Source organism: Vidua macroura, chromosome 23 (genome assembly GCF_024509145.1).
Source record: "Vidua macroura isolate BioBank_ID:100142 chromosome 23, ASM2450914v1, whole genome shotgun sequence".
In the NCBI taxonomy this organism is placed as follows: domain Eukaryota; kingdom Metazoa; phylum Chordata; class Aves; order Passeriformes; family Viduidae; genus Vidua; species Vidua macroura.
The window spans coordinates 4,259,647-4,277,223 of NC_071593.1; the positions used below are offsets into that span (position 1 = coordinate 4,259,647).

Here is a 17,577-nt window from a genome sequence, read left to right on the forward strand (position 1 = left end):
CAGGACAGCTACCAGTGGGGAATCACCTTGAGCAAATAAATCACTGAGCAAATAAAAACACAGAATTAAGGAAAATTTTGTTTGCTACAAGACTGGACAGATTAAGTCAGAAAATTACACTTTCAATTTATGCTCTGCTGAAAAACAAAGATCTTTATCTGGGACCATACTCAAACTACACAGTCAACAGTGGGAAAAATCCTCTTTTCAGCACAAAGCAGACAAAATTTTAATTGGACAAACGGCTGCAGAAACTGCCCTTTGAATTCAGAGGATTCCTTTGATTCAGAACAGCAGCTCTACAAGACTACAATGAAAACTGGGAATCCCAAATGAAATTCCACTATAATCATCCATGAGGAGAGGACAGCTGCAGTACCTTAAAGCTATTTCTGAACCAAAAACACACTTGAACTTCAGGCAAGTTCTGTCTGTGGCTCAGAGGTGCTGCCACTGTAACCTGTAAAAATAATTACACCACCAATATTTAGAAATCAGAAGGATTTGCACAGAAATGTCCCCAGTCCTGCTGGAAAACTTCCATCAGCTGTAGAAGACTTTAGTGTCACAAATGTTACACAAGTCTCATTAGACCCAACTCTGCTCTTTAGAATAGGAGTGCTTGCATGAGATCCTCAGACAACTTTTCTTCTTCCTCCCTCTACCATTAGTGGAATGGCCTTGAATTAAATTGTAAAAGTACAGAAGTATCTACATGACTTGGAGGGCCATAAAGCCTATGTAGGGAGGAATTATTTAAGGTTGTACAAAGGGTATAATTAGAAGCTGTTAAATGAAGTAAAGCAAACGAACAAGCCCAAGTATAAAAGCTTCCACTCAATCTTCTAGCACACAGAACAATCTTGTAGAGAGCAGAAAGGCTCCTAGAGCTGCTACAGAGACTGAGTGTGACACAGAGCACTGCAACCCCTGACTGCTGCACCCCCCAGAGCAGCCCTCAGTACACCTCAGCAACATGGAAGAGTTGTGTTACCTAAAACACAGGATCCTGGTTTTTCCAGGTCTGGATTCAGTTCTGGAGCCTATCATGTTGTCAGCACTGCTTCCCAAAGCGTGGCTACAAAAATACAAGCCAGAAATGCTGCCTAGTCCCTTAAATAATAATGTACTGTGGGGGTACTCAGGATACAGAGACCTGGGCTCAATTCCCTCCCATCTGGGCTGTGTGGCTGGGCCTGCTCTGCACACAGAGCTCTGCCAAGTGTCCACAGATGCTCCTGGAAGACAAGGGTGAGGTCTGCCCTGTGATGCCTCCACACAGGACACGTGCTGACTGAAGGAGCCAGGCCAGTGTCTGAGGCAGCAGCACTGCAGGGATTCCCACAACCTGCTCCTTGCCCCTGCACTTCCCTGGATGCTTCTCAAGAAGTGGCAGGAAGAGGCTGAAGGTCAGATAAATTGTGTCAGCAAGGACAGCCTGTCCCTTTTTGCTGTTCTTCCCAGAAAGCTTCTGATTTCCTGCCAAGTGATAATGCTGCAAGAACTGTAGAATATCCATTGAAGCTCAGAGCAGGGAATGTTGTCAGAGCTGGGCTGTCAGCTGACAAACCAGGGCAGCAGGGAGGCACATCTGCTCTCATTTTACATATTTTCCTTTCTTTCCATACCACATGCAAGACCACATTCTAAACATGCTGAAAGATTGTCTAAATTTTGGGCAAAAATTAATTAATTCAAATTAATTCACCTAGTGTTTCATTGCTTATTTTTCAAGCTTCAAATGTTGCATCCCATGCCCTACTAAAATGCAGTCTCCGTATAACAGTAACACATCCTTTCTTCTGAAGGTAGAGTATGAGAGCAGGAATGACAGTATGGATGCAGTGCTAGGGATTTTTTTCTGTAGTTGACACCCTCCTACTTCTCTGTCACATACTTATCTTTCCAACCAAGTCATGGGTCATCCAGGCTGCTGGAAGACAGGTACTTTCTATCATTTTGGGATCACTGCTTATGTTCACATCATGATGCATCTTTTTGTTGAAAGAACAAACAAAATAATTGGATTAAATAACCATTTTTGCTCTGACAGTCGTTGTGGGCTTCATACCAAATGGTAAGCATATACATAAATGGCTAGCAAGCTGTCCAAGGCTTGTAATTTCTGGATGAAGCATATTCCCTTGTGTGCTTTTACAGCTTTAAGTACTAGTGTGCAGGCTGGTTGGTATCCATTATGGCTGTTTGTCTCCACCCATTTCAAAAGTAAAACCTTTGTCTCTCTAGAAAAGCATCCCTTCTCTGTTGCTAGAGGGACATATTCCTGAGATAGGATTTGTTCCTGCTCACAGTACAGTGCTGTGCACTTCACCTTCCCTTTTTGGAAAGAAACTTGCAAAGGACTGCAACAAAACCAGACTGTTCACTCTCCACATTTCTTCTGCTTCTTCTTCAGCTAGAAGCTTGTCAGTCTGAATGACAATATTTCTCATCACTGCAAGTATTCACTGATGGCTCCAGCATCTATGCCCTCTTGTGTGCATTCCTGCTCCTAAGCCACATAATACTTCTCAATTCCCTAAGAGAACTCATTCTCAATGAAGCATTCAAGCCCACAGAACAACCAGAATCAGGAGAAAAAAACCTCACATTATTCTTGAGAGATGATCCGAGGCATACAGCAGATGCCAACTGGCTGCCTTCTCATCAGGAAAACAACCAGCCCCCAAACCCTCCAGCTGCCAGGGAACAAAATGCTAAATGTTAGAGAAGAGTGGATGCATTCCCTTCAGTTTAAGCTGAGCTCACTGGCAGCAGATACCCAATTACCACAGGTTCTAAAACTAAAGCTTGCGAATAATAAAAAGGCAAAAAGTTCCTAGTGTACATGAAACAACGAGCAGAAAAGTACTTCAGCTTACCTTTTAGCAGCAGGTAAATGAGGATTTTATGAAAAGAGATACTGAAATGTCAGAAAAAAAGCATTTTGCTAACTGGAAGGCACCTTTTTTTTCCCCTCGAATCAGCAAATTCCTTCATAATACTTACCCTAAGAGGAAACTTAGCCTAATCTTAGTTCATACACTTACTTACCCTAACTGAAAGAACAAGTTAATGACACAGAAAGAGAACCCAAGTAAATTCATGTTTGCTGGACATCTGCAATGTAAAAGGTTGAGAACAGGGTCAGCTGTATGAAGGTAAATGTGATACAAAAGCAGCACTACAATATTTTATGTACCAAGTCTTTTGCTGAACATGGTGGAAGAATCTGCAAGTTAAGCAGATACATCCACGGGCTCTAGGCTCGTTTTTCTGAGTGTTTTTCCTATTACCATTTTAATGGGAGTGGGAAAGCCCAAATATACACACTGAAAACCTCATTTCTGTAAATTGAACTCCCTCAGCCTTGGAGAAAAAAAATTATAATCAAATTTATGGCCACTTTGCTAATGCTTTGTATTAAAATATTTCTGCAAGACTAAAAACAATACAAGCATGGAAATATTTTCCTTCTAATGTTACAAAGCAATGCTGCCACCCAGGAATGCAGAGCTTTTCCTGTATTCTGAATCATGCCCATTTACAAACCAAGTAATTATTCCAGATTCTAGGACAAAGACTCTTTCCATCATTTGGTTTACATTTGCATGGCAATACCAGTTAGATGTGCAGATTTACCACACAAACTTGTAAAATCTTACATAGATTACAACTTTTGCATATCTTGAGCATATTTCAAAGCTAGAGAAACATATGAAATATTTCCTAAACAAATTAAGAGACAGAGCATAGAGTTGAAGCAGTTCTTCCAGTAGTTATTAACAACACAGACATTTCTTAATTCTGAATTTGCAAAAGTATCCATGTATTTCATTACGAAAATGTAGTAATTGAGAATGAACTTATTTCCCATTAAAATAAGCAATCATAAAGGCTCCTATGCAGTAATTTTCTGAAGTTCAGACTATGCACTTCAGATGTATGCAGAACCAGATTTCCAGATGCTGGGGTAACTTCAGAGTCCAGTGAGGTGCCATCCTTAGGCATGACTGCTGACAGAGCCAGGTAACACCAGAGTGATTTGGTGAAAGAAAGGTAGCAAAGATGGAAATTGATGCCAAGTTCTTAATTCTCATGGGAATACAGCTCCATTACTTCCTCCAGAGACCTGTCCTGCAACTCCTCCAAACTGACAAAGGCTCACCTAAGCCAGGCTTGTAGCAACTTCCAATTTTTAGTAAGCAGAAACAAGCACTGCTACTGGTGGCACTCTACCAAATCCAAACTTCATGCTTTATGGTGATTATTAGCTGCCCAAATAGCTCAATGGATCTGCAATCATTTAATGCAGAACATGAATTTCAGTGTATCATGTTCAACCTGCAGGAACTCTGGGGTGCTTGACAAGGTATGAATATTCACACTTTTAATTTAGTTCCAACACTGCTGGAAAACTAATACTAGTTATTTGCCTTATTTGTACACAAGAAATTGAATGTTGTTTTAACTAATTCTAGGTTACAACTTAATAATCTATGCAATGAAATCAGAGAATATCCTGAGCTGGAAGATACAAAGGTCATCAAAACCAACTCCTGACTCTACATAGGGCAACCTAAAAGTTAAACCATGCAGCCAAGAGAAGTGTTGTCCAAACACTTCATGAATGCTAGCAGGCCTAGGGTATTGACCACCTCCCTAGGGAGCTTGTTCCAGTGCTTGGCCACCTTCTCATTCCAGCTCAGACTTCAGAAGAACTGTGTGAGAATCTAAACAGATCTTGTTTTAAATAGTACATGGTGGTAAAAAGGTTTCATGGGTCTGGGTTGGGAGAGAACATAGAAAGGAACAACACACCAGTAGGGATGCTCCATTTTTATTTACTCAGCAAACATTTTTCCATGTGATTTTTAAATGCCATCCAAGAACTAACTAGGATTTTTAGATGCTGGCTTCTTCTTTGTGATGAAGCTTTTTGCTAACAGGATCTTTTTCCAGAAATGAAGACCTTTGGTTTGTTAAGGTATCCCAGTTCAGGTAAGTACAGTTACTAATTTCACCCACAATTAAAGTGTATTTACAACAGTGCACATTACAGTTATTCTACAAAGGATAAGACTCTCTATCTAAATTTGTCCTAGTGCCTATCCCACACCAGGATTTCAATCTTTCAGTATTAGAGGTGCCTTCACCTGTTCAGCCACTTCCTTGCCCAGCAGTGTTTCCACAATGGCCAAGCCAAACTCAAAGCTGGTGCCAGGCCCACGGCTGGTGAGGATGTTCCCGTCCTTCTCCACGCGGCTCTCCGAGTAGGAGTAGTGTGCTTGGGGGAACACACAACAGGAACAGGGTCAGTGTCCAGCACCGTGTCCTCCACAGCTGCCACAGAGCACAAGGAGCTCAGCACTGCCTCTGAGCAGCTCATCCCTGCCTGCTGTCCTCAGGGAAGAACAGGGAGCTCATTCCCAAGGTGTGGGAATGCCCCTCTGATTCTAAAAGCTCCTCGAGAAGTGCTCACTGAGCCCATCAGCTCCCATGAGGTTACTTCTGGAAGTCAGACTGCTTTTGTGGAGCTGTTCACAAAGTTCCTTTTTTTTCCAAATGCATGCAGCAGATATTGGGGGAGCCCATCTGCTCACCTCCAGCCTCATTAATGCTCACAGGGTGACCTTCCTAGCATTTCACCATCCCTTCCCTTAGGCTGGAGAAAGAAGTGTGGAGCCATCAGCTGCCACAGAACCAAAGCATTACTCAGAGGAGAGCAGGAAAGGTGCTCCCAGAGTTTGCTGTTGGGACCACTGAGGTAAAGAACCAAAGGGACAAGAGATGGCTCAGCCTCAAGAGGATAAGGCAATAAATGCTCCTAACATGACAGCAGCAGCAGGATTCCCTCAAGGATGAGAATTTTAGTACAGCCCTCTATATTCTGGTGATATAGACTCAATTCAGATAGAAAAATAAGAAAAAAAAAGCTCTTTTCCTTTTTTAAGCTTTTTTTAAACAGGTGAAAAAAAAAAAAAAAAAGAAAATCTGAGAAGGGTTTGGACAGAAACATACCTCCATTCATCATTTTGTCTTTGGCCAAAGGATGTGTCGTGACTTTGCTTCCATACCCAATCCCATGGGCCAGAAGGGCTGTAGGACCTGTAAGAACACAAAGTTGCACCAGTGAGGAATTGCCTTCTGCTACACTTAAAGAACAGACATTTGGGCATTAGGACTCCCAGGGGTCAAAGCTCACTGTGGACAGACTACTTTTTATAAACACTGTCTCTGAATCAAAAAGCTCTCACATTACAGTTTACACTGATGTCCCACCCATGACTGTGCTGCCTTTGAGGGAGTGAAAAACAACCCACTTCCAGACATTTTATTTAAAACTGCTTAAGAAACAAAAGGTCTGAATCTCAATCTGAACATTAATTACCTACAATTACTTTACAACCTTGTTAAACCTTGAATTTAGAGACTTAACAGATAGCATTTCATTTGAGCAAGTCTCTACATGCTGCAGTTGTGTGCCAAGCAGTATTTTGGACAGATCATGGACTCACTGTTCAGTTTTTGGTTTCAAGAGTTTCTCTTTTCTTTTCATACTTCCTCCTTAGCCTGAATTGAGTAAAGAATTTATGTCAAGAAGTGCTAAGTCATCAGACAGGAAATCCTTATGGGAATTCTAAAGGAAACTGAAGGCAGGATTTGTCTGACATGAGTTTCATTTTTGTTCATTTGTTTAATTCTGTATTTAGTACAGGAAATAGCCTCTTTTGTGTTCAGCTGCAATGAGCTCTAAGAATCATCCTGCTTACAAGCAAAGGCCTCTACTGGGCAGATGTGAATTTGGATTGCTCTGCAAGAGACAGAGATAAAGAAGCAGAAGAGCATCATTGCCAAGTTGAGGAATGTTCACAGCTCTGTGTGCCTACCACCTAAATGAGGAAGAAAAGCAGAAAACCCCTCCAGGATTGTACCAAAAAACAAAAGTGAAAATCCCCTCCTGGAACACACTCTGACTGCCTTTTATGCATTCATCATCTCCCTCCTCACTCTCAGATTCAGCTCCCTAGACCAGCCTTCAGTTGCAGTATTTGCAATTCAGTATTGGCAATTTTTCACCTTGCTTTTTGAAACACAAATCTTACAAAGTTCATGATCTGGATACCAAGCTGTGCAGAGTATGCAAGCAGAAAACCCTCTCCTCAAACCAAGTCCATTTTTGCTGCAGCTCAGGAAGGGCAAGACTGTAATTCTATATTTCTGGTCTTCTTTCTGAAGCTAAAGGGCAGGAGTGGTAATGTGAGACAAATTTACAGCAATGATATTCTGCTAGTGCTGTACACTTGCAGAAAGATCACCAGAATAAGCACACACTCAAAAAAAAAATCCTAGCACAATACCTTTCACTTTTTATTTTAAAGACAGTAACACAACTGATTGGAAGGAACTAGGTAACAACCTGAACTTGCAGGATAAATGTTCACAATTATTTTAGAGATTTCTCTGCTATTAAATTTATTTAAAAAATCAGATGCTGAGAGGTCTATATATGTGTGTATATATATATATATATATGAATAAATTCTTGGTACTAAATTACAGGAACATAGATTTCTAAGGACACTCTTCATGCTCCAAAATATCCAAATTATTTACAAAGCAAGACACTTTGTTAACCCACCTGCACATATTGCAGCAATCAGGCCTTTTCTGCTTTCCTGGTCCTTCAAAATGTCTTTCACAGCAGCAGACTGTATGAAGAAACATCACAAGTCATTGTTTGGAGTTGGTTATTTGAAGCATGGTTGAAACAGTTTATACTGAAATTTCATAAACATGTTTTGTACAGAAAACCAAGTGGAATTTTTCCTCCCTGCCCCAGGACAGAGGGTAATGAGAACATTAAAAAGGAGAAAAACTGAAACCAAGACATACTTGTCCCAGAAGGAAAGAGGAAGGAAAACAGAAGGAACTGCAAGGAAGCATTTGACCCACATGAAAGCTGGTTAACCCATGGCCATAAAAAGTCGTTTGAAAATACAGGACCAACAGAAAATAGTATTCATAAGATACCTCCAGACAGTCACTATCGTTTTTTAAGAAGATTTATATGAGATATTTGTCTCATACTCCCATGTCTTACAAACTCTGTGATACAACTTAAACCCTGTTTGATAGATCAATTTGTTTGTCTGCTTGCCTTCCACAAGGAATTCATACCACCACTGCAACAGTTCTGCACCAGAGACAGAATTCTGCAAGGCAGCAGAGTCCCTTGGGTTTGGATAGTCTTGTGTCTCAGCAACAAATCTTCATTTGCAACTGTTTCATCTTCATATGAATATGAACAGAGATCTTCCCATAATGCACAATACCTTTCCACTTTTATTCTGTTTTACTAGTTACTTGTGGCCAAGAATTTACCCAGCTCTCCCACCTATATAATCACAAGAAGGCTTAAGACCATTAACAATTAGTTTACTGATTCACTCAGAAGAGAATTTTTAGATGCTGAACTGAATATGCAGGATTACTAAACAAGTGCTGACCACCCCACTACTCATGAGAACGCCCATGAATTTTTAAAATGCCAGAACTTTACCTCAGACAAGTTTTGAGCCCCAAGGTTCCCTCCAGGCAGGACCACAACATCATAAGGCCCCTAAACAAAGATAAAACTGTTCTGTTGAATACAGGCTGATACATACATTACACTCTTTACATACATTACGCTGTTTGAAGACCACTGCAGCTGATTCAAGTGAAGAAATCTACCTTTTCTTTCACTGAACAACACTTTATGATCAGAAAACCAGTTCCAATTATGAAAAAAAATACTATTTTTTGTTCCAGGAAAAGCCTATTATCAATTAAGTCCCTCACAGAACTGACTTTCAAGCCTAGTGCACTTAAAAGCTTCAGCAAGTGACAGCACTTGTGTTGTAAAGACAAGTGGTTTTGCTCCAACTTTACTGTACAGGTCTAACTATAACATTATTTAGCTTCTCATCAGAGCTTTTGAGTTGGCTCAAATCAACTTTGTCAAGCTAACTAACAGGGAAAATAGAGCTCTGTGACTGGCCCTTTGGAAAATCAAACACCTGGGCAGAACTAAGAAATCTGTCTGAACCTAGCAGGCTATGAAGCAGCATATCACTGAAGGGGAGCACAGTGGGATGTAATTCACTGCTCTGTAATTCACTGCTACACAGAGTTAACACAACATGCAATCTATGTGTACAAAGGTAATGCATAAGCTTCCCAAATTCACCTCAGAAACTGTGAGAGAGACTATGCTGGCCATTATATCAGAGAAGGGTGATGACCAACCTCTTTTCTGGCATCTTCAAGACTGGCATCAGGACAAATGAAGACATCTCGACTGCACTGCACTGGTTCTTTTCCTGTTAGGCCTGCAACAGTCACCTTGATCTAACAGGAGAACAAGTATATTATTACAAAACAAGAATTTAGGGCATTTTTCTTCTATGTTAGTTCTTAAGTAGTACACAGAACAAACAAAGCTGCACTGAGAGCTTGCTCCTCTTATGACAGCCAAAATGGGGAGCACAGTGATGGAATGACAAAAGTGGTGGGAGAAGGTAATTTTTATTTTAGTAATTTCTATATAAGTGAGGTTGGTGTGTTTATTTAAAGTATTATTTTCATTCCCAATGAGATGATAACTGTGTGCTACTACAACTGCAAGAGTAACAAACAGCATAAGGAATCCCAACAGCCAGAACTGTAGTTAATAACTGAATTTCAAAAGTAGTGCAAGAAAAGCTAAGCAATGTCATGAGCTGTAATGTATTGAGCTTTTCAGACCCCTACAAAAGAGGAACTTGCAGTTACTATACATGGAAGTAGCTGTGTTTTCTGACAGAGTAGGATTTACTTGAAATATTTGCTCTAGTCCACATCAGACTTGTACTTTGAAAGGTTACCAATAAATGTCAGTTGTCAGGCATGCTCATTAGGTGCATGACACAAATATTTGCTAACCAGTAAGGTGATGAGGGTAAATTTTTACTTCACAGAGCACACACTGAATTCCTGGAAATGAACATCCACTTGAGGCAATCATTTCCCCTTGACCAGGCACACACAAAGATTATTCACTGTCTGCATACTCACCCCAGCTCTTCTCATAACATCAGTGGGGATTACAGTTTCCATCTCCTCTGCCCCTTTAGCCAGAATCACCAACGCTCTCTTGGAGGCCATGGCTTGAGGGGTTGCTATTAGGGAGATGGTTGTGAAGGAAGGGGCTGAGGGAGATAAAAAGACAACGTGGTTAGAAGGCAAATCCCCTCGTATGAATCCTTCCTTATGTTGAAAATGAACAGTAACTTGTACTTTTGCATGGTCTTTCATTTAAACCACCTCAAAATTCACTGGCTTACATCAATATGCACAGCCATCCTGTTTAACTAAGGAGCTTTTTAAAAAGAATGCATTATGATATTAAAAGATTAAGGCACTTGTGCAAGTGGGAGGCACAGCACATCAGCACCAGAAGAGGAAGCAGCTTGGCCTAATCAAGACCTTAATCATGACCTGTGTCTGCCAGAGAGAGGGGTTCAGGGTGGGTGGCAGAGCTGTTTTCAATTTGCACACCCTCACTCATTCCGAGACGACTGACTCCTACCCAGGTCAGCACTTACAAAAAGGGCTTGCATGAGCTTTGACCTCACATCTGGTTTTTAGTTTCCACCCAGCATGCTGCATGAGGAGTTTCCTGTGACTTAACAGTGAGTCGACCAGTGCCCCTGCAAAATCTCACCAACAGATTTTCTGGGTTATTTTGCAACGCTGTGGGGGAAGAAACACATGTGCATATGTGTGATGGGGGAGCAGACCACAGGATTTAGCAAATGGAACAAACCAGGCTTAAGACTTTTTTTTTTTTTTTAATTTCTAAATTCAAGTTGAGGTGAATGGCCAAATTTCCATTTGAAGGTTAAGTTAAAATAACTTTACATCATGTAAAATACCCACTAACTCATACAGGTCTGAGAGAAGTCTGTGAAAGCACCTGTGATGTGAGGAGATATTTCACAGGTTACTACTCTGTAAGACAGAGATTTCTGTCCTATGCAGGGACCTTCCATCTAGAACTGCACCTAGTGCCTGGGAGCTCTTTGTAAAATGTGATACATGTTTAGGTGCTTACATAAAATATAATCATCCTCACCCTGCTTCAACTCCACCTGTTTTCAGGTTTCTCCATAGTGGCAGCCTCCTTTAGAATGTTATTTCTAGGGTGCAGTAATATACAGCACAACACCCCACAGCATGCTGGACCAGCCCAAGCAGAATAATTCACTGGGTCAAATCCTACTTTTAGGGCAGCTTTATGTACTGTCAATGCAAAGCCCACTGATCAAGTACAGCCAAATCACAGGTATTAGTAATAACTTCAGAACAACCTAGTCTTTCTTAATAGCTTGAGGGTACACAGTGATTCTGCAAAACTTTCATATGGATTTGACTAGCAATAAACTATCTGAGTAGCCACCATGCAGAAATGCTGCATTTGCTTTTTATTGAAGAAAAATAATCTAGATCACAGCTTGCACCCCTGTCTTTCATTAATTCTTTAGATGAAAACAGGCACCTGATCCTGAAACCTTTACTCTTTCTCCTAGTTTTGCAAAATGCAGTCTCTCCATAGTGCCTTTAGATATTTATTGTACCCCACTGCCAAATTCTTGAGCATTAGTACTGCTCTTCATGTGGGTGCACAGGTCAATGGCTGTCCCACTACTATGGAAAGACAGTTTTTGAGAAGGCAGAACTGAGTTACACAGACCTAACAGCAACTTAATTTAACAAATCATTTAACAAGCTACCTACACATAGTAAATGCCAGTCTCCCATTTGCTCCTCAGTGCCAGCTAAGGCCGCCTCAAACCTATCAGCCAAACGTAGAGCCCTGCGTGGGTACACGTGCCTTTCCGGAGATGGTGACCTGCGCTGATTCAGAAACTCTAACAGGGGTGGCTTTGCACAAAAATCACACCCTTCAGTGCCCCGACCGCGGAGCCCGCTATTCACAGGCAGGGCACGGCTGGAGGCGCAGCAGCGCGGGCGGAAAGGCCGCATCCCCCCGTTTTCATCTGCTCGTCCGGGACACGGCGCCATTCCCCGCAGCAGGGACAGCACGGGCCGAGCCCGGGCCGAGGCCTCCGCGCGGGCACGGCGGGGCTTCGGGCCCTGCAACGCGGCCGCCTGGGCACCGCAACCGCGCCCGGCCCGGCCCAAGCGCCGAACCCTCCGCCCACACCGACACCCCCGCCCGCCGGGGCTCTCCGCCCAGGGCTCTCCGGCCCGGGCCCGCGGCGGCCGCAGCAGCGCGGCCACAACTCACCTCAGCGGGGCCGCGGGCGGCTCTGGGGCGCTCCGCCCCGGGCCCGCCCGCGCTCTGCCCCGGCACCGCCCCGCCGCTGCCGACGCTCTCCGCTTTTCTCACGGTCTCTCGGAACGCAGAGAGCGCTCCGGTGCCCCCACCGAGACAAGAGTCACCTCCTCCGGCGGCGTGACCGCACACCGAGCTGCTGCTGCTGCCGCCGCCGCCCCTCGGGCAGCCCCGCACGGAGCGAGCAGAGCCGAGCCTTGCTCCAATCCGCCCTCTGCCCGAAGCGTCTGCCCGACGCTTGTTTCCCCAGGCTCACAGGTGCACAGGGAATGCCTGTGGCTCAGGGATGATGTTGCCCCTGGTTTCGGTGTTTTGAAGGACAGACAGAGATGTTAACGGGGACCTTTAGGGCTGCAAAGCTCTGCTGTGTAAAAGCCTGCTCGCAGGTGCTGGCAGGCCCGGTCTGGCTCCTGGGTGCCGGGCTCACGAGAGCTCCGGCAGAGCAGCTCAAGGCCAGGGGAGGAGAGCCGGTCACGGGGAAGGACTTCACTGAGGGCTCTGCTGGGATCGGTTCAGCTCCCGGTACGGGGCGCTTTGTGTGCTGCGCACAGCGGACTCCGCTCAGAGCCCTGGACAGGCTGGTCCCTGCTCGGCCTGCCCGTGTGCCCGGCACACACACACGGAAGATGCGTTCTCAGCTATAAGTCAGCACCCAGCTGCGCAGCGCTCACACACACGGAAGATACGTTCTCCTCTCAGCTATAAGTCAGCACCCAGCTGTGCAGAGCTCACACACACGGAAGATACGTTCTCCTCTCAGCTATAAGTCAGCACCCAGCTGTGCAGAGCTCACACACACGGAAGATACGTTCTCCTCTCAGCTATAAGTCAGCACCCAGCTGTGCAGAGCTCACACACACGGAAGATACGTTCTCCTCTCAGCTATAAGTCAGCACCCAGCTGTGCAGCGCTCACACACACGGAAGATACGTTCTCCTCTCAGCTATAAGTCAGCACCCAGCTGTGCAGAGCTCACACACACGGAAGACACGTTCTCCTCTCAGCTATAAGTCAGCACCCAGCTGTGCAGAGCTCACACACACGGAAGACACGTTCTCCTCTCAGCCGCGCTCACCGCGTCCGCTCCTGCCCGCGCTCCGGGCCCGGCTCAGGGACAGGACCGCGCCCGGGGATTGGCTGCGGGGATGTGCAGGGGGCGGGGCCAGGCAGGGGATTGGCTGCGAGGGTCCGCAGGGGGCGGGGCCGCGCCGTTCCCGTGCGGCCGGTGCGCGCTCCGCGCTCCCGCGGGCGGGCGTTCCACACGCGCACGGCCGGGGCGCTCCGCTCCGCTCCGCTCCGCTCCGCCGTTCCCTGCGGTGCCCATGTGGTTTCAGTAGCTCCGGCACGGCTGCGGTCTGCCAGCCCCGCCTCTCGCCTTTCACCTCCCGGGGATTCCACGCGGCACTCACCGGGAAGCCCCAATGGTGATAAAGGGCGACCGCTGACCGGCATCGCTGAGAGAGCTCTGCGGGCGCTGCCCGGCAGAGCAGAGGGGTCGCGCCTCTGGGAGGGTCCGGAAAGTCCCGCCGGGCGGGGGTTTCCCCGCCGCCCCGGGATGACGCAGCAGACCCCTCGGGGGCGGCCGCTAAGGGCCGGTGCCGGGAGTCCCGCGCGCAGTCCCGCCGGCCGCGCCGCCCCGCTCCGAGCCGCTCCGAGCCATGGCTCCGGGCCGGGCGCTGCTGCCCGCGGCGCTGCTGGCGCTGGCGCTGAGCCCGGGACCCGCGGCCGCGCTGCCGTGCGCCGCTCACTGCCCGGCGGGTAAGGGCCGTGCCGGGGCGGGGCGGGCGCGGTGCGCGGCCCGCGGTGACCGCTGTGTCTCGGCTCGCAGGTACGTTCGTAGCGAGCGCCGACTGCGGACGGGGAGCGGGCGCGTCCTGCCAGCCCTGCCCGGCCGGCACCTTCTCCAGCGCGGCGGGACGCGGCGGCTGCAGGCTGTGTCGGCAGTGCGAAGGTACCGGCGGCGATGCCACCAGCCCTGCTGTGACCTCCCGTGGCAACGACGTGCCCGGGCTGGCACCTGCCCGGCCAAATGACGCTGCGCGTCTGCGGGGCTTCTCGCTGAAGCCGCCAGCCTGGTTCTTGTGCGAGCCAATATCCGAGCCTTTGCTGCACCACGCCGGGCACGCTGTAGCCTTAAACTGGTTTTCCCCTTGCAGGACTATTTCAGTATTCGAAAAGGTGTTCCTCAACAAGTGATGCTGAATGCACGTGCAAGGAGGGCTACCGCTGCGGCGGTGATGGCTGCACCTACTGCACCCGGAGCTGCGGCGTGGGCCGGGAGAGCACCAGGAACGGTAGGATCACCTTTTCCCAGCAGCTGAAAGCCCCTCTGCATCCTGCAGCAGACACACTGCACTGCCTCTTGCACAGTGCAGAAGCAGATAAGAGGAAGGACCTCGCAAGATAAGAGCTGCCACTGCTGCTAAACACTTTGCATGGTGTGTGGAGTAAGCTCAGGAGCAGAAAAACCCACCGCACTCTGGGACCTACTACAGCTCAAATCATGCACCAGTTAGTTCCCTTTGCATGGCAGCTCTTTGGCCGCCAGCATGAGGGAAACTGAACTGGGAACTCTGGAGTTAGGCATGGTTTGTGGCATTTTGTGCCAAATTAACTGGTTTTTTAGCCAAGTACTGTACTGGTCTGTAGCTGACAGGCAAAGACTTGCCTTGCATACTCAGAGCAGCTTATGAAGTAGTAATTTTGACATTGTACAAGCAGGCAAAACCAATGTTTCATATGTTGCGTTTTAAATGCTAATGTACAATTTTACCTATCCTTGTCTGTTGAAGGTTGCCAGGCTTGCCGCTACGGAACCTTTAATGATCAGCCCAATGGCTCCTGTAAAAACTGGACAATGTAAGTAAACTAAAAAAAAAGCTACAGCTCTTACACTTGACTGGAATTTTAAATTTCTTTTTCTTTTCCCCATTTTGCTGTCAATGTCCTTCAGGTGCTCTGGAAACCAAGTCCTGGAGCCTGGAACTCCAGCAAAAGATGTCATTTGCAAAGATGCTTCAGTTAATTTCACTTCAGTCACTACTCTACCTACAACATCTCTGGAAATTCCATTTTCTATCACTGTGCCAGGTGAGCCATTGTGTAATATTGCTTATGGAGGTAAAGAATTGTGACCTACTGAAACATACTGTAGCTCATTCGCCTTCCATTTAAAGCAGAAGTCCTTCTATGCATTTCCAGTGTTGCAGATGATCCAGAAGAAGAATGGGAGACAAAGTTTTCAGCCAATTCAAGGGCAGTAGAACCTTGTTCTGTTCATACTCATAGAGAATGTTATTTATTTCCTAGGGAAGGATGTTCAGACAGACATGATCAGGATTTCTCTCGCTGTGGCTGGGCTGTCGTGCATAGTGTTTCTGCTGCCTTTGTGCATCTGCTTCAGTGTCTGGCAGAAAAAGAAACTACACACTGTCTTCAAGAAAAGTAAGATAAATACGTTCTTCAGTTTTTCTTTTTGAAACCAGACAGAAGTCAGGAATCCAGGTTAAGTGCCCTACAAAAATAGTTGCAATAACTTCGGTTTTTTTGGTTTTCTTTTTTTTGGTTTTTTTTTTTTTTTTTTGGTCTTGTAAGTCAGAAGCAACTGGAAAGGAAACAGTTTTGGAATTTTTATTGCAGAAAGCACTGTGGGTGTTAGGTCAAGTGCATGCTTATGCTTAAAGTGAACTATTTGTGAGAGATGAAAAAACTCAGCTGCTCCAGTGAAAGGTCAGTTCAGTTTATGACTTCCAAGCATCATCCTTGGCCTGTGTGGCTGTAACACTTGGGAGTTCTCTCTGCTCACAGAGAGGACACATGGCCTGGAGTGAGTGTCCTGGAGCTCTGGCTGCAGCAGGAGAGGGACATCAGTCAGGGTGTGCTGCTACACAGGTACAGAGTCAGCCTGAATCCAGCACTGCCCTCTGAGAGCTCATAAGTCCTGGGCAAGCCCAAGAGTTCAGCACAAAGATGAAGCTGATTCCATTCAATGTAATTTATAGTTGGTTGGTTTTTTTTTTTTTGCGGGGGGGGTGGTTCTCTCTCCCTTTCTCTTATTTTCCCATGTTCTAAGGATAAGGTCTGAATCTTCTAGTGTAACTCTAAATACAGAAGACCATAGCAGTCCAAAAATCTATGTCCCTCTTGCTGGTGTTCCTTTCATTGCCATGACAAACAGAGCACCAGAGGCCCTGCTGAATTAGGGAAAACAAAGTATGATAAATTAGTTTTATCAGATATACATGCTGTAGAGGAATAATTTCAGATTATAGAATAACTTGGAAGATTTTTTTTCTTTCTGACATCCTGCATTTGTGACTGAGGGATGATGAAATAAGATGGCTGAATAAATGAAACAGAAAGGGGACATTTGTCGAGTTCTGGGCCCCTCACTTCAAGAAACATTGAGGTGCTGGAGTGAGTCCAGAGAAGGGTAACAAAGCTGGGGAAGAATCTAGAAAGCAAAGTCTTTGAGGAGCAGCTGAGGGAACTGGGGTTGTTTAGTCAAGAGAGAAGAAAAGGATCAGGGCAGACCTTGCCCTCTACAACTCCCTGAAATGTGGCTGTAGCCAGATGGGGGTCAGTCTTTTCTCCCAGGCAACCAGTGACAGGACAAGAGGACACAGCCTTAAGCTACACCAGGGGAGGTTCAGCTTGGAGATGAGGAGGAATTCCTTCCCAAAAAGGGTTGTTAAAGACTGGAACAGGCTACCCAGGAGGTGGTGGAATCACTGTCCCTGGAGGTGTTCAGGAAACAACTGGACATGGCACTCAGAGCTCTGGTCTGGTTTACAACTTGTATGGTCAAAGGTTGGACTAAATGGTCTCAGAGGTCTTTTCCAACCCAGCTGATTCTGTGAATCTGTTCTTTTTCTTCAGTGCACACACCTGAACAGTCAGTTCAGGAAGATGATGCCTGCAGCTGCCACTTCCCCGAGGAAGAACAAGGTGAATATCAGAATCCTGGCAAGTCCACAGAATTGAGAGACCTTCTGGTGAACTAGAAATTGAACTGCCCACATCAGCCACATTTGAATTTTCTTTTGGAACACAGAACAAGAACCTATTTATGTAAATAGAGCAGGTGTCAGCACCTGAGTGTTAGAGCAGTAAATTGCCCAGCCACTGGAGAAAAAGTGCCTTTTTTTTATATTTCTTAAAAAAATAATAAAAAAACCCTCCAAAACAGTTTGCTG

General features: G+C 45.8%; 2 protein-coding genes across 3 annotated transcripts; one reads left to right on the forward strand and one right to left on the reverse strand.

The window, feature by feature from the left end:
- Positions 1-4,824: 4,824 nt before the first annotated feature.
- PARK7 (Parkinsonism associated deglycase) lies at positions 4,825-13,542 on the reverse strand. Of its 2 annotated transcripts, none has more exons than XM_053997726.1 (7): positions 13,458-13,542; positions 10,099-10,232; positions 9,292-9,393; positions 8,564-8,623; positions 7,643-7,712; positions 6,022-6,108; positions 4,825-5,287 (listed from the first exon to the last, which is right to left on the reverse strand). In XM_053997726.1, exons 2-7 carry the CDS (start codon positions 10,186-10,188, stop codon positions 5,127-5,129), a joined length of 570 nt encoding a protein of 189 aa, XP_053853701.1. In that variant the 5' UTR covers positions 10,189-10,232; positions 13,458-13,542; the 3' UTR covers positions 4,825-5,126. The 2 variants fall into 2 exon arrangements, with proteins under 2 accessions (XP_053853701.1, XP_053853702.1); XM_053997727.1 differs by lacking the exon at positions 13,458-13,542 and adding an exon at positions 12,335-12,426.
- Positions 13,543-13,962: 420 nt separating this feature from the next.
- Positions 13,963-17,577, forward strand: TNFRSF9 (TNF receptor superfamily member 9). Its single transcript, XM_053997728.1, has 7 exons — positions 13,963-14,140; positions 14,211-14,333; positions 14,539-14,676; positions 15,175-15,241; positions 15,336-15,472; positions 15,692-15,826; positions 17,261-17,577. Exons 1-7 carry the CDS (start codon positions 14,041-14,043, stop codon positions 17,383-17,385), a joined length of 825 nt encoding a protein of 274 aa, XP_053853703.1. The 5' UTR covers positions 13,963-14,040; the 3' UTR covers positions 17,386-17,577.